General features: G+C 41.7%; 1 protein-coding gene across 1 annotated transcript; it reads left to right on the forward strand.

The window, feature by feature from the left end:
• Positions 1-548: 548 nt before the first annotated feature.
• RPTN (repetin) lies at positions 549-4,024 on the forward strand. Its single transcript, XM_030823644.1, has 2 exons — positions 549-686; positions 1,472-4,024. The coding sequence occupies exons 1-2, from the start codon at positions 549-551 to the stop codon at positions 4,022-4,024; spliced, it is 2,691 nt and encodes an 896-aa protein (XP_030679504.1).
• The last annotated feature ends 9,989 nt before the right edge of the window (positions 4,025-14,013 follow it).

Raw genomic sequence — 14,013 nt, forward strand, 5'->3', positions numbered from 1 at the left:
ATTTAGCCTCCCAGAAAGCTTCCTTAGACCGTGAAGAGAGACTTTCAGCCTTCTTCCTTGCTTAAGAAAGGCTCGTTACAAGACTGAAACCTGTTCAGTGGGATCTATTTAGTGCCCCCTCCAGTTTGCTAGTTGTTAGTCGAAAATTATGCCCTACTATGCTGGCTTCTGTTCCTGCCTCTATTGGGCTTCCTGGCCTCCCCTCCTTTTGTTCTAATATGAGATTTTCAATCAGGTGAATCCTGCCTGGAGTAGAGGATGGGATATGTAAAACACCTGCAATGCATTTTTTGTTTTTTAAGAAATTGTCTCTTTTTATAGCAAGGGAACCAAGTTTGCACCATCTCCCACTATAGCAATGATATTTGGTCCCTGAGTGTGAGTCAGGGCAAGGGAGGGGTACAGCTAAGAAGGGGCTCTCTCACTTCTTAAACTTTTCCCCAGATCCAGAGGGGTCACTTGCCCTCTGGAAATGCTGTCTCATGGTCATTATCCTAAGGGCAGGAGAAATCTTGTTTCTTCTTTTAGGTTCACCTGTACTTGTCAAAATGGCTCAACTCCTGAATAGCATACTCAGTGTGATCGAGGTATTCCACAAATATGCCAAAGGGAATGCGGACTGTGCCTTACTATGCAAGGAAGAGTTGAAACAACTGCTCTTGGCTGAGTTTGGAGACATCCTCCGGGTAAGATACACAGACACATAGCCCCATGAGATCAAGTGTGAATGACTCTGACACCTGCACTAGGGTTGGATGTTTTGTTTTATTTGAGCTTGCTCCACCCTGTAACAAAAGGAATTTCAGGCAGCTCCTTAGTAGTTCTCCCCCAGCATACAAACACACACACACACACACACACACACACACACCCCTCCTTGTATCTGAATTTGAACAGGAGAGAGAATAACTTCAAGGTAACAGGGAATAATTTCTCAGAAGAAAACCTAAGATTCATACTTTGATTTCTATATTTAGTGCTATCCACACATCTTTTCATGTATTCATTTAGTGCTGTCCACACATCTTTTCACATATTCATTCATTCAACCAATAAAGAGTCACTGAGCACCTGCTCTATGCCCCTAGGCACAAGGGTTACAAACATGAATAAAATCAGCTCCCCCTCCTTCTAGGATCTCACAGTGCAGTGAGAAAAAAAAGGGGGTAAACAACTAGGATATAGCCTGTGATGGAATGGGATAACTTTGAAATGAATCAAATTAATTACTAATGGAGCTGATTTTAAATAAGTGTATCTACTCCCTGTGGTCAGGCTCCCATTGATCCAGCAAAGTTCTGAGAACCAGCTGGTCAAAGACTAGCGCCAAGTTCACACCACTTCAAATTAATGGTTTTTCAACCTAGGAAGGTCCATACAGCACCAAATGGATTGGGTCATGAACACTGATACACATCTTAGTATGCACAGGACAGCATCTGATTTTGGTCTTTGTTTTATCTCCTAACAGAGACCAAATGACCCAGAGACTGTGGAAACCATCTTGAACCTCTTAGATCAAGACCGAGATGGACATGTTGATTTTCATGAGTACCTCTTATTGGTGTTCCAGTTGGTCCAAGCCTGCTATCATAAGCTAGACAATAAGTCATATGGAGGCAGGACCTCACAGCAAGAAAGGGGGCAGAAAGGAGCACAAGACCGTAAGTTCCCAGGAAACACAGGCAGACAACACAGACAGAGGCATGAGGAAGAAAGGCAGAACTCCCACCACAGTCAGCCTGAGAGACAAGACGGAGATTCCCACCGCAGTCAGCCTGAGAGACAAGATAGAGATTCTCACCACAATCAGTCTGAGAGACTAGACAAGGATTTCAGCTTTGATCAGTCAGAGAGACAAAGTCAAGACTCCAGCTCTGGTAAAAAAGTGAGTCACAAATCTACCAGTGGCCAGGCTAAATGGCAGGGACATATCTTTGCCTTAAATCGGTGTGAAAAACCAGTACAGGGTTCTCATTATGGTCAGTCTGAAAGACTTGCACAACAATCTGAAACACTTGGACAAGCCTCTCGCTTTAACCACACAAATCAGCAGAAATCAGGCTCTTATTGTGGACAGTCTGAGAGGCTGGGTCAGGAATTAGGCTGTGGTCAGACAGACAGACAAGGCCAGAGTTCCCACTATGGTCAGACAGACAGACAAGACCAGAGTTATCATTACGGTCAGACAGACAGACAAGGCCAGAGTTCCCACTACAGTCAGCCAAACAGACAAGGCCAGAGTTCCTACTATGGTCAGACGGACAGACAAGACCAGTATTATCATTATGATCAGACAGACAGACAAGGCCAGAGTTCCCACTACAGTCAGCCAGACAGACAAGGCCAGAGTTCCCACTATGGTCAGACGGACAGACAAGGCCAGTATTATCATTATGATCAGACAGACAGACAAGGCCAGAGTTCCCACTACAGTCAGCCAGACAGAGAAGGCCAGAGTTCCCACTATGGTCAGACAGACAGACAAGACCAGAATTATCATTACGGTCAGACAGACAGACAAGGCCAGAGTTCCCACTATGGTCAGACGGACAGACAAGGCCAGTATTATCATTATGATCAGCCAGACAGACAAGGTCAGAGTTCCCACTATGGTCAGCGAGACAGACAAAGCCAGAATTCCCACTATGGTCAGCCAGACAGACAAAGCCAGAGTTCCCACTACGCTCAGACAGACAGACAAGGCCAGAGCTATCATTATGGTCAGCCAGACAGACAAGGCCAGAGTTCCCACTATATTCAATCACAGACTGGGGAAATACAAGGGCAAAATAAGTACTTACAAGGGACTGAAGGAACAAGAAAAGCCTCTTATGTTGAACAATCAGGAAGATCAGGGAGGCTAAGTCAACAGACTCCAGGACAGGAAGGGTACCAAAACCAGGGACAGGGATTCCAGTCTAGGGACTCACAGCAGAACGGCCACCAGGTATGGGAGCCTGAAGAGGATAGCCAACACCACCAACACAAACTCTTAGCACAAATCCAACAAGAAAGACCACTTTGTCACAAAGGGAGAGACTGGCAATCATGCAGTAGTGAGCAGGGCCACAGACAGGCCCAGACCAGACAGAGTCATGGTGAGGGGCTGAGCCACTGGGCAGAGGAAGAGCAGGGCCATCAAAGTTGGGATAGACACAGCCATGAGGGTCAGGAAGGTCCATGTGGGACACAGGACAGGCGAACCCATGAAGATGAGCAGAACCATCAGAGACAAGACAGGCAAACCCATGAAGATGAGCAAAACCACCACAGACAAGACAGACAAACCCATGAAGATGAGCAGAGCCATCAGAGACGAGACAGGCAAACCCATGAAGACGAGCAGAACCGTCAGAGACGAGACAGGCAAACCCAGGAAGACGAGCAAACCCGTCAGAGACGAGACAGGCAAACCCATGAAGATGAGCAGGACCGTCAGAGACGAGACAGGCAAACCCATGAAGACGAGCAGAACCGTCAGAGACGAGACAGGCAAACCCATGAAGACGAGCAGAACCATCAGAGACGAGACAGGCAAACCCATGAAGATGAGCAGAACCATCAGAGACGAGACAGGCAAACCCATGCAGATGAGCAGAACCGTCAGAGACAAGACAGGCAAACCCATGAAGATGAGCAGAACCGTCAGAGACAAGACAGGCAAACCCATGAAGATGAGCAGAACCGTCAGAGACGAGACAGGCAAACCCATGAAGAGGATCAAAACCATCAGCAACAACATAATAGACAAAACTATGAGGAGAAAGAGAGGTATCAAGGACCTCAGAATCAAAAATCCCAAGTGACCCAGAGAAGCTGTCCTAACAGAGAAAAATTCCACATGAAAGAGGATGACCAGAGCCAAGGCTCACAGAAAAGACACACTGAACCATCCTTCTATCCAACCCAGAGCAGTGGGAGGCCCCAAAGCAGAGAACAGCGTGGTCACCCTACCAAGGGAGCTACTGCTCCCAACCCCCTCTATGACTATATGCAAGAACAGAAATCCTACCGGTACTAGGCTATGTGAGCACCAGAGGTAAAGCAACACAAAGCCAAAAAAGAAACCTATAGGTCGAGTTCACCTTTAATTCTATTTAAGAGATTGAGAATGTATTTTTCCCCCATCCTCTGCTGTATCTCCCTGCAAGGATGTTTTTGAGTACTAGTATTCACGTAAGGGCTTTTTGGTTCTTTGAGCAGCAATTCTAGGGTTTTCTGATTCAGTGAAATCTAGGTGGTAAATTGGGTGAAATAATCATACCTTAATGTTGATCAGTTTAGGTATTTAAATCATTTCCTGCTTCGCCCTCTGTGTAGATGAGACCTGGTTGAATCATTGAAAGGTAGAACACTTCTCCCTAAAGTTCAGAAACAGAAAAGATATTCTGAAGATTCACATTACATCCAAGGATTATACTATATCTCCACTGCTCAAGGAACCCTAGATTTGGTGAGCTTTGGCTCCTGTGGATAAAACATCAGGAATTTCAAGCCTCATATTCTAGACTAGAATGAAACTCAGTTCAAGGCTGCTACAAGAGCCGAGAACATAGAGTGCATCTCTAACGTTTACTACATCTCCCATGCCAGGCTCTTATTCCACACCAGAGGGACTGTCCATTAGTGCCTATCACTAGAGCTGAATGGACCCATTCCAATTCAATATGTTTCTAGTTTCTGATTATATAAAATAGAGAGAAAGTATATGTCATATGTTTGCAAATTCCAGGGGATCAAGACTATTGATTCGTAGCTCCTAAGACCTGAAAACTCTTCTCAAGAAAATCTATGTGCAGATTATGAATTGTATTAAAATATCTAATAAATAATTGATGAGCAATGACTTTCATGACTCCTTTCTTCAATGTAGGGTTGTACTATTTTCACTTTTGAGCCATTTTCCAAAAATAACACCTTATTTCTTGACTTCTAAAATGTCTTTGTTCCCTGGGTTCTTGGGCACTGCAAAAAAATAAGAATCAATACAAAACAAATAATAAAGAGTCAAAATGACACTTATCTAAATATAATTTTCAGCTCCTCCTCCCTCTACTGAGTCATATTTTACCTTTACCACTCCCTCACCACCACATTCAAATTGTCATTGAGTCTTCCCAACTCTACATCCCCATAACTTTTGAATCTCTTCTCACATCTCCATCTCCACTGCCTTAATGGCTCTTCTCCTCAGTGGCTCCCCAGTGACTTGAGAAAAAAATTTACATCCCTCAATGTGGCACATAGGCCTCACTATCTGATCAGATGACCTACCCAGCCTACTCACATGAGAGGCCCCTCCCAGGAGCATCCAATGCTCCAGCCACACCAAGGACTTGGCCTTTTCTTGGTACACTTGATCTTTCATGAATTCATATCATTGAATGTGCCATCCCATCAGCATGGAATACCTCCCCACTATTTTCTGCCTGACAAAAACCTAGGCATCCTCTGGGTCCCAACTAAAACATCACCTCTTCTAAGCAGCCTTTCTGGACACTCCAAATTCTGCTTTCTCTAAGTTCACACTCACTTCTGTTATATCATTTGGCCCACACTCTGGTAATTTTCTCTCCTGGAAAATTGGGAATAAGACTATATCTTACTCAACCTTTTACTGCTCAGCACTTAATATAGCCAGTGATGTCTAGTAGTACCCATTGTTTTTGAATAAGTGGACAGATGGAGGAAATAAGTCTGGCTTTGTAATAAATTCAACTGGACATTAATTGGACATCTACTGCATATAAACCAAAGGGACAAACAAGAGAGACTGAATTAACTCCTCATTTAGTTATGGCTCAAGGAATGAAACAGTAACATTTTTAGGTCTTTTAAACAATAAGGGCTTTACTGCCTAGAACAATAAGGGCTGAATTATTAGAAATTAGAAATCAACCCCTGGGACTATTGAGTTCAATACATCATCAGACTTACAATCCAAAAATCAGAAACGTGATTCAGAAGCCTCTGACATTGCTGCCAAAATTGCCTATCAACATGTCTCTATAACCTTATTTGCAAAAATAAAAAAATAGCCAAAATCTTGGTATGATTGTCTCTAACTCACTTTCACCTTCCAAATATCATCCAAATATGCCTAATTTGAAAAACATTAATTCACATCTAGAACTCTAGCTGCAAAGAAGTCTAGGAAATATAGAAGGAGATAGGAATGGATGCTGAGGGCCATCAGATTGTATTTACCATAGGAAGAATATAATAACTCATAACAACAGCTGCTTTCCTGAAGGAAATAAAAATATAGTAAGACAAATATATATAGCAAACAACCATTATGCAAGGCACAATGTCATAAGTACAAAAAAATTACTGTTATGACACCAAGGGAGTAAGTAGCTATACCTAGAAGGACTGAGAAAGAGTCCTAAGAAGGACTTAGAAGAAAGGCATCTAAGCTAGGACTGTGATCCTGGGGGAGAGAGAAATGCAAAGGGCCATGGCTTGTCCTAGGCCTCAGGATCAACAGGAACGCCCATATGTTGGCTGCTGTTTAAATGACATATGTGTTCATGTGTAAGATGAGTCTCCTTCACAAATATTCTCTATAATTTAAACTCTCCCCAGCAAACTAAATCAGAAGGTGGAGAATCAGGGTGAAAGAACTCAAAATCTGGAAGCTGCTCAATATTCAGTGCATCATCTACATGACAAGTCCTTTTTTTTCTATCTCAAAATACAAAACAGCCCAAATCCATGATTCTTTTCATCTCTACTCCTATCATCCCAGTCCAGGTCACCTCTCCTAGAATACAGCTTCCTGATGGGACTCCCCATCCCTTTTAAAAAGGTAGACCACATTATGCCACTCCCTACTCGAAATTCCCAGTAGTTTCCCTCCACATTGAGAATAAAATCCAACTTTGTTCTCAGGACCTTCCTATAGGATGGGGCCCTGCAAAGCCTCATCTTTCACCATTGTCCTGTGCATCACTGTTTTCTAATCACTCTGGCCTTCTTTTCATGATTCTAGCAGGACAAGCTGATCCCCACCTGGAGACCTTTGAACCAGCTATTTCTTTTGATCAGAATAGTCTTCTTCTCGATCTTGGTGTGGGTCAATCCTTATTTCATTCAGGTCTCAGTTAAAAAGTCACCTCGTGAGAGAAGTTTTCTCTGGCATTTATTCTAAAAAGTATCACCCCAATCAGCCTCTACCATATATTCCTCATTTGTGCTGCCAATGTTTTTAACACTTTTCATATCTGATACCTTGTTTTTACACTAATCATTTATTGTCTTTTTCTCCCTACTGGAATGTAAGGCCCATAAGAACAAGGATTTTGTTTGTCTTGTTTGCTGCTGTACTCTTGCATTTCAGAAAATAGCTTCTCATGATGTACATCCAATAAATAAGTGTTGGTTGAATGCTTGTAGAAGCCGTCCATGATCTGACTTCAGTGTACATTTCCAACTCAGTTTCCAGCAATGCCCCTAGACTCCAACTTAACAGGACAACTTCCTAGCCTCCATGTCATTGCTTATACAATTTCTTCCACTTAAATGCTGTCGTGATCTTTGTCTGCCAAAATCCTACCCATTCTTGGGACTGGCACCACCCTCTGCACCTATCATCAGCATACAGCTTATCAGATTGTATTGAAGTAAATTTTAAACCCAACTGTTCCCCATCAAGCAATAAGGTCCCAGAAGACAGAAATTGCATCTTATTCACAGTTGTATATTTCACATCAAGCACAATGACTGACCAATTACATACATGGAGCTGAGATTTAAAATTTAAAAAAGACTTATATTTAAGACCTGCCTTCACCACTTACCAATTTTATGATCTTTAAAAAAAATTGTCTCTTTAAGTCTCAGTTTTCTCATCTGTAAAATGGGGTTTAAAAATCCAGTTTAAAAAACAAAAATTAACAAGTGGAACCTAATCAAACTAAAGAGCTTCTGCACAGCAAAAGAAGCTACCGACAGAGTAAATGGAAAACCTACAAAATGGGAGAAAATGTTTGCAAACTATTAATCCAACAAAGGTCCAATATTCAATATCTATAAGGAACTTAAATCAACAAGAGAAAAACAAATAACCCCATTAAAAAATGGGCAAAGGACATGAGCAAACACTTTTCAAAAGAAGACATACAAGCAGCCAGCCAACAAACATGAAAAAATGCTCATCATTAATCATCAGAGAAATGCAAATCAAAACCACAATAAGATACAATCTCACACCAGTCAGAATGGCTATTATTAAAAAGTCAACAAATAACTGATGCTGGCAATGCTGTGGAGAAAAGAGAATACTTATACACTGTTGTTGGAATATAAATTAATTCAACCACCATGGTAAGCAGTTTGAAGATTTCTCAAAGAACTTAAAACAGAGCTATATCCCATTACTGGGTACATACCCAAAAGAAAATAAAGTCTCCTACCAAAAAGACACACGCACTTACATGTTTATTGCAGCACTACTCACAATAGCAAAGACATGGAATCAACCTAGATTCCTATCAATGGTGGATTGGATAAAGAAAATGTAGTACATATACACCATGGAACACTACACAGCCATAAAAAATGAACAAAATCATGTCCTTTGCAGCAACATGGATGCAGCTAGAGGCCATTATTCTAAGCAAATAAATGCAGAAACAGAAAACCAAGTACCAGATGTTCTCACTTATAAGTGGGAGCTAAACACTGAGTACACATGGACATAAAGATAGGAACAATATACACTGGGGACTACTAGAGGGGGGAAGGAGGGAAAGGAATGTAGATTGAAAAACTTCCTATTGGGTACTAAGCTCAACACCTGGATGATGGGATTCATACCCCAAACCTCAGTGTCACACAATATATCTATGTAACAAACTTACACATGTACCCTCTAAAGCTAAAATAAAAGCTGAAGAAAAAATTCCAAAGTTTAAAAATTCTAAAGTTTCTTAGAGATAAATACAGATGATATATACAAAAGTGATTTATAATCTGGTCTCTCCTTGCTCATTTACTTGGTATGCATTATCTTTTCTTCTCCTACATTATTTTAATAGAAGCTTAACAAATACATTTTGATATGATTTGGGTGTGTGTCTCTTCCAAATTTCATGTTAAAGTGTGATCCCCAATGTTGGAGGTGGGGCCTAGTGGGAAGTATTTGGGTCATGGGGGCAGATTCTTCATGAATGGCTTGGTGCTGTCCTTGTGGTAATGAGTGAGTTCTCACTCCATGAGGTCATGTGAGATCTGGTTGTTTAAAAGAGCCTGGGATCTCTTCCTTCTCTCTTTTGCTCTCTCTCCTGCCATGTGACATGCCTGTTTGCCCTTCAATTTCCATCATGACTAAAAGTTTCCTAATGCTTTCACCAGAAGTAGATGCTGGCATCAGACTTCTTGTACAATATGAAGAGCTATGATCAAAAATAAACCTCTTTTCTTTATAAATTACCCAGTTTTTTATTATTTCTTATAACAATGCAAAATGTACTAATATAGAAAATTGGTACTGAGAGTGGGGTGTTGCTATAAAGATACCTGAAGATGTGGAAACAGCTTTGGAACTGGGTAATGGGCAGAGACTAGAAGAATTTGGAGGTCTCAGAAGAAGACAGGAAGATGAGGGACAGTTTGGAACTTCTCTGAGACTTGCTAAGTGGTTGTGACCAAAATACAGATCAAAATATGAACAGTGAAGCCCAGGCTGAGGAGGTCTCAGATGGAAATGAGAAACTTATTGGGAACTGGAGCAAAGGTCACCCTTGTTACACTGTAACAAAGAGCTTGGCTGCTAGGGATCTAACGAAGCATGAACTTAAGAGTGATTACCTAGGATATCTGGTAGAAGAAATTTCTAAGCAGCAAAGCATTCAAGATGTGGTGTGGCTGCTTCTAACAGGTTATGATCAGATATGGGAGCAAAGAAGTGACTTAAAGTTGGAACTTGTAATTAAAAGGAAATCAGAGCATAAAAAATCAGAAAATTTGCTACCTGGCCCTGTAGTACAGAAGGAAAGAGGCTTTTCAGGAAAGGAATCCAAGCAGGCTGCAGAGCAACCACTTGCTAAACAGATTTGAATGCCTAAATGGAAATAAATTGCTAATAGTCAACACAATGAGAAAAAAAGTCACAAAGGCATCTGAGAAGTTTTCAGGACAGCTCCTCCCATCACAGGCCCAGAGGCCTAGGAGGAAAGAATGGTTTCAAAGGCCAGGCCCAGGACACTGCTGTGCCATGAAGCCTCAGGACACTGCTCCCTGCAATCAGGCTGCTCTGGCTCCAATTGGGGCTCTAAGGGCCCCAGGCACAGCTTGGGCCCTGCTCCCGAGAGTGCAAGCCATAAGTCTTGGAGGTGTCCACATGGTGTTAAGCCTGCAGGTGCACAGAATGCAAGCATTAAGGAGGCTTGGCAGCTTCCACCTAGATTTCAGAGGATGTATGGGAAAGTCCAAGTGCCCAGGCAGAAGCTTGCCACAGGTGCAGAGCCCCCACAGAGACATTCTACTAGGGAATTTCCAAGGAGAAATATTGGGCTGGAGATCCCCAACATAGAGTCTGCACTGGGGCACTGCCTAGTGGAGCTGTGGGAAATGGGGCCACTGCCCTCCAGACCCAAAAGTGGTGGAGCCACCAGAAGCTTACATTCTGAGCCTGGAAAAGCCACAGGCACTCAATTCTGACCCAAAAGAGCAGTCACAGGGGCTGCACCCTGCAAAGCCACAGGTGCAGAGCTGCCCCAGGCCTTGGGAGCCCACCCTGTGCATCAGTGTGCCCTGGATGTGGCACATGGAGTTAAGGATTATTTTGAAGCTTTAGGGTTTAATGCCTGCCCTACTGGGTTTCAGACTTGTGTGGGACCTATTGCCCCTTTTTTGGGCCAATTTCTCCCTTTTGGAGTGGGAATTTTTATTTATTTATTTATTTATTTATTTATTTATTTATTTATTTATTTTGAGATGGAGTCTCGCCCTGTTGCCCAGGCTGGAGTGCAGTGGCATGATCTTGGCTCACTGCAACCTCCACCTCCTGGGTTCAAGCAATTCTCCTGCCTTAGCCTCCTGAGTTGCTGGGATTACAGGCATGCGCCACCACACCCAACTAATTTTTTGTATCTTTAGTAGAGACAGGGTTTCATCATGTTGGCCAGGCTGGTCTCAAACTCCTGATCTTGTGATCCACCTGTCTTGGCCTCCCAAAGTGCTGGGATTACAGACGTGAGCCACTACCACTGGCCAAGGAGTGGGAATGTTTACCCAATGCCTATGCCACCATTATATCTTGGAAGTAAATAACTTGTTTCGTATCTTACAAGCTCATAGGTGAAACGAACTTGTCTTGAGTCTCATGAGAGATTTTGGACTTCATGTTGGAATGAGTTAAGACTTTCTGGGGCTGTTGGGAAGAGATGATTATATTTTTCAATGTGAGAAGAACACAAGGTTTGGTGGGTTAGGGGTAAAATGGTATGATTTGGATGTCTGTCCCCTCCAAATTTCATGCTGAAATGTGATCCCCAATGTTGGAGGTGAAGCCTAGTGGGAGGTGTTTGGGTCATGGGAGCATATCCTTCATAAATGGCTTGGTGCCCTCCCAGGTAATGAATGAGTTCTCATTCTGCTACTTCATGTGAGAGCTGTTGTTTAAAGGAGACTGGCACCCCCTCCTCTTTCTCTTGCTCCCTCTCTTGCTATGTGGTGCACCTGTTCTCCCTTTGCCTTCTGCCATGATTGTAAGCTTCCTGAGGGTCTCACCAGAAAGAGAGTAGATGCTGGCATCATGCTGCTTGTACAGCCTGCAGAACCATGAGCCAAATAAACCTCTTTTTTTAAATGAATTACCCAGTCTCAGGCACTCCTTTATAGCAACATAAAACTAATACACGTTTCTTCAAGAAAAGGTTCATGCCTTATTCATTGTATCACCTAGAATACTTCAGGTAAATATTTGATGGATGCTTGCCAAATCAAATTCAACTGAACAGACTCTCTCCATCACATCATGACTCTCTTCCTCCATGCCTGGTCTATGCCCATTGTCATATCCTACTGGTAATGTTGCTTTCATTCACCTCACTTTCTCCCAATACACAGTACCCAACATTTTTCTCTCTCAGATTTCCTATGCGCTGCATCCCAACAAGCCCCTAAACACCCCTTAGGGGTAGCTAGGTTCCCCTTAGCACCACCAATGCCCTCCCTGAATTGCAGGATCCCAGGTCGTGACCATTCTATTTTCTCACTCCTTAGACACTTCCTTACTTCTTCCTCTCCCTTGGAGTTCAAACCCAACAATTCCTAACCATCAACTCCTTGAAAGGCCAATTCAAAACTTATCTTCTCTAATCATCCCTCAATGACAAACCCCTCTTTCTACTGTTGATTTTCATGTACTCTGGCTGAACTGTGTGCATTTTGCTTTCTGATGTCAGCATATACAAGTGTTCTTCTGTCGTTTCTGTTATATATTTCATCGTTCCTTTAAAAAGCTGTAAGGTCATTAAGAGGCTGACATGTCTCCTGTTTTCTTTGAGAACCAAGCAGAAAACGAATTTACACCATTTTTATTAGGTAACTTATTACAAGACTTATTAAGGCAGTAGGAGCCTAACTTGAATTAAGCATTTACTGAGTACCTACTGTTAAAATACAATATCTTAAAAAGTAACTTGCATTCCTAAGAGAAAAAGGCACTAAAAGCAACAATTAAACAAATACCAAAACCCCTCTCTCACACCACTCACAAAAATTAACTTGAAATAGATAATAAACTTAAATGTAAGACTGAAACCATAGAACTCCTAGAAGAATGCAAATCAAAACTACAATGAGCTAGCACCTGTTAGGATGGCTACTGTCAAAGAAACAGGAGATAACAAGTGTTGGGGAGGGTATGGACAAAAGGGAATCCTTGTACACTGTTGGTGGGAATGTAAACTAGTAAAGCCATTATGTAAAACAGTATGGAAGTTCCTCAAAAATTAAAAAAGGAACTACCATATGATGCAGCAATCCCATTTCTGGGTGTATATCTGAAGGAAATGAAATCAGTATCTCCCAAGAGATGTCTGCCCTCTCATGTTCATTGCAGCCCTATTCACAATAGCCAAGAAATGGAAACAACCTAAGTGTGAGTCAATGCATGAATAGATCAAAAAAATTGTGGTGTGTGTGTGTGTGTGTGTGAAAGAGAGAGAGTGTGTGTATGTGTGTTCTGTAATTCGCCATAAAAAAGGATATCTTGCCATTTGCAACAACATGGATGAAGCTTGAGGGTATTATGCTAAGGGAAATAAGTCAGACAAAGACGAATACTGTATGACTCACTTATATGTAAAATCTAAAAAAGTCAGATTCATAGAAACAGAGTAGAATGGTGGCTGCTGGGGGCTGGGGAGTGGAGAAATAGAGAGACATTGGTCAAATAATACAAACTTTCAGTTCTAAGATTAATAAGTTCTGGAGATCTAAATGTAGAGCATAGCAACTGTACTTAGCAATACTGTATTGTGTACTCGAAATTTGCTGATATTCTGATAAAAAAAGAAATTTGCTAAGAGAACAAATCTCAAATGTTCCCACCACAAAAGAAAAAGATAACTTTTAACAATTTTTATTTCTAATATTTGTGGGTACATAGTAGGCATATATATTTATGGGGTACATTAAATACTTTAGTATAGGCATGCAACACATAATAATCACATCATGGAAAATAGGGTATCCATCCCTTCAGGCATTTATTCTTTGTGTTACAAACCATTTATACTCTTTTAGTTATTTTTAAATGTACAATCAAATTATTTTGACTATAGTTGTTTGGATGTGTTATAAAATACTAGGTATTATTCATTCTTTAAAATATTTTTGTACCCATTAACCATCTCCACCTCCCCCCAACCCCCCACTACCTTTCTCAGCCTCTGGTCACCATCCTTATACTCTTTATCTCCATGTGTTCAATCGTTTTGATTTTTATATCCCACAAATAAGAGAATATGCAATATGCCTGGCTTATTTCACTTAACA

Source organism: Nomascus leucogenys, chromosome 12 (genome assembly GCF_006542625.1).
Source record: "Nomascus leucogenys isolate Asia chromosome 12, Asia_NLE_v1, whole genome shotgun sequence".
Lineage (NCBI taxonomy): Eukaryota > Metazoa > Chordata > Mammalia > Primates > Hylobatidae > Nomascus > Nomascus leucogenys.

Excerpts from the sequence above, each read along its gene's own strand:
- RPTN (XM_030823644.1), top strand. The coding sequence starts at position 549 with ATGGCTCAACTCCTGAATAGCATACTCAGTGTGATCGAGGTATTCCAC. Across the intron at positions 687-1,471 it reads AGTTTGGAGACATCCTCCGG|AGACCAAATGACCCAGAGAC; the intron begins GTAAGATACACA and ends ATCTCCTAACAG.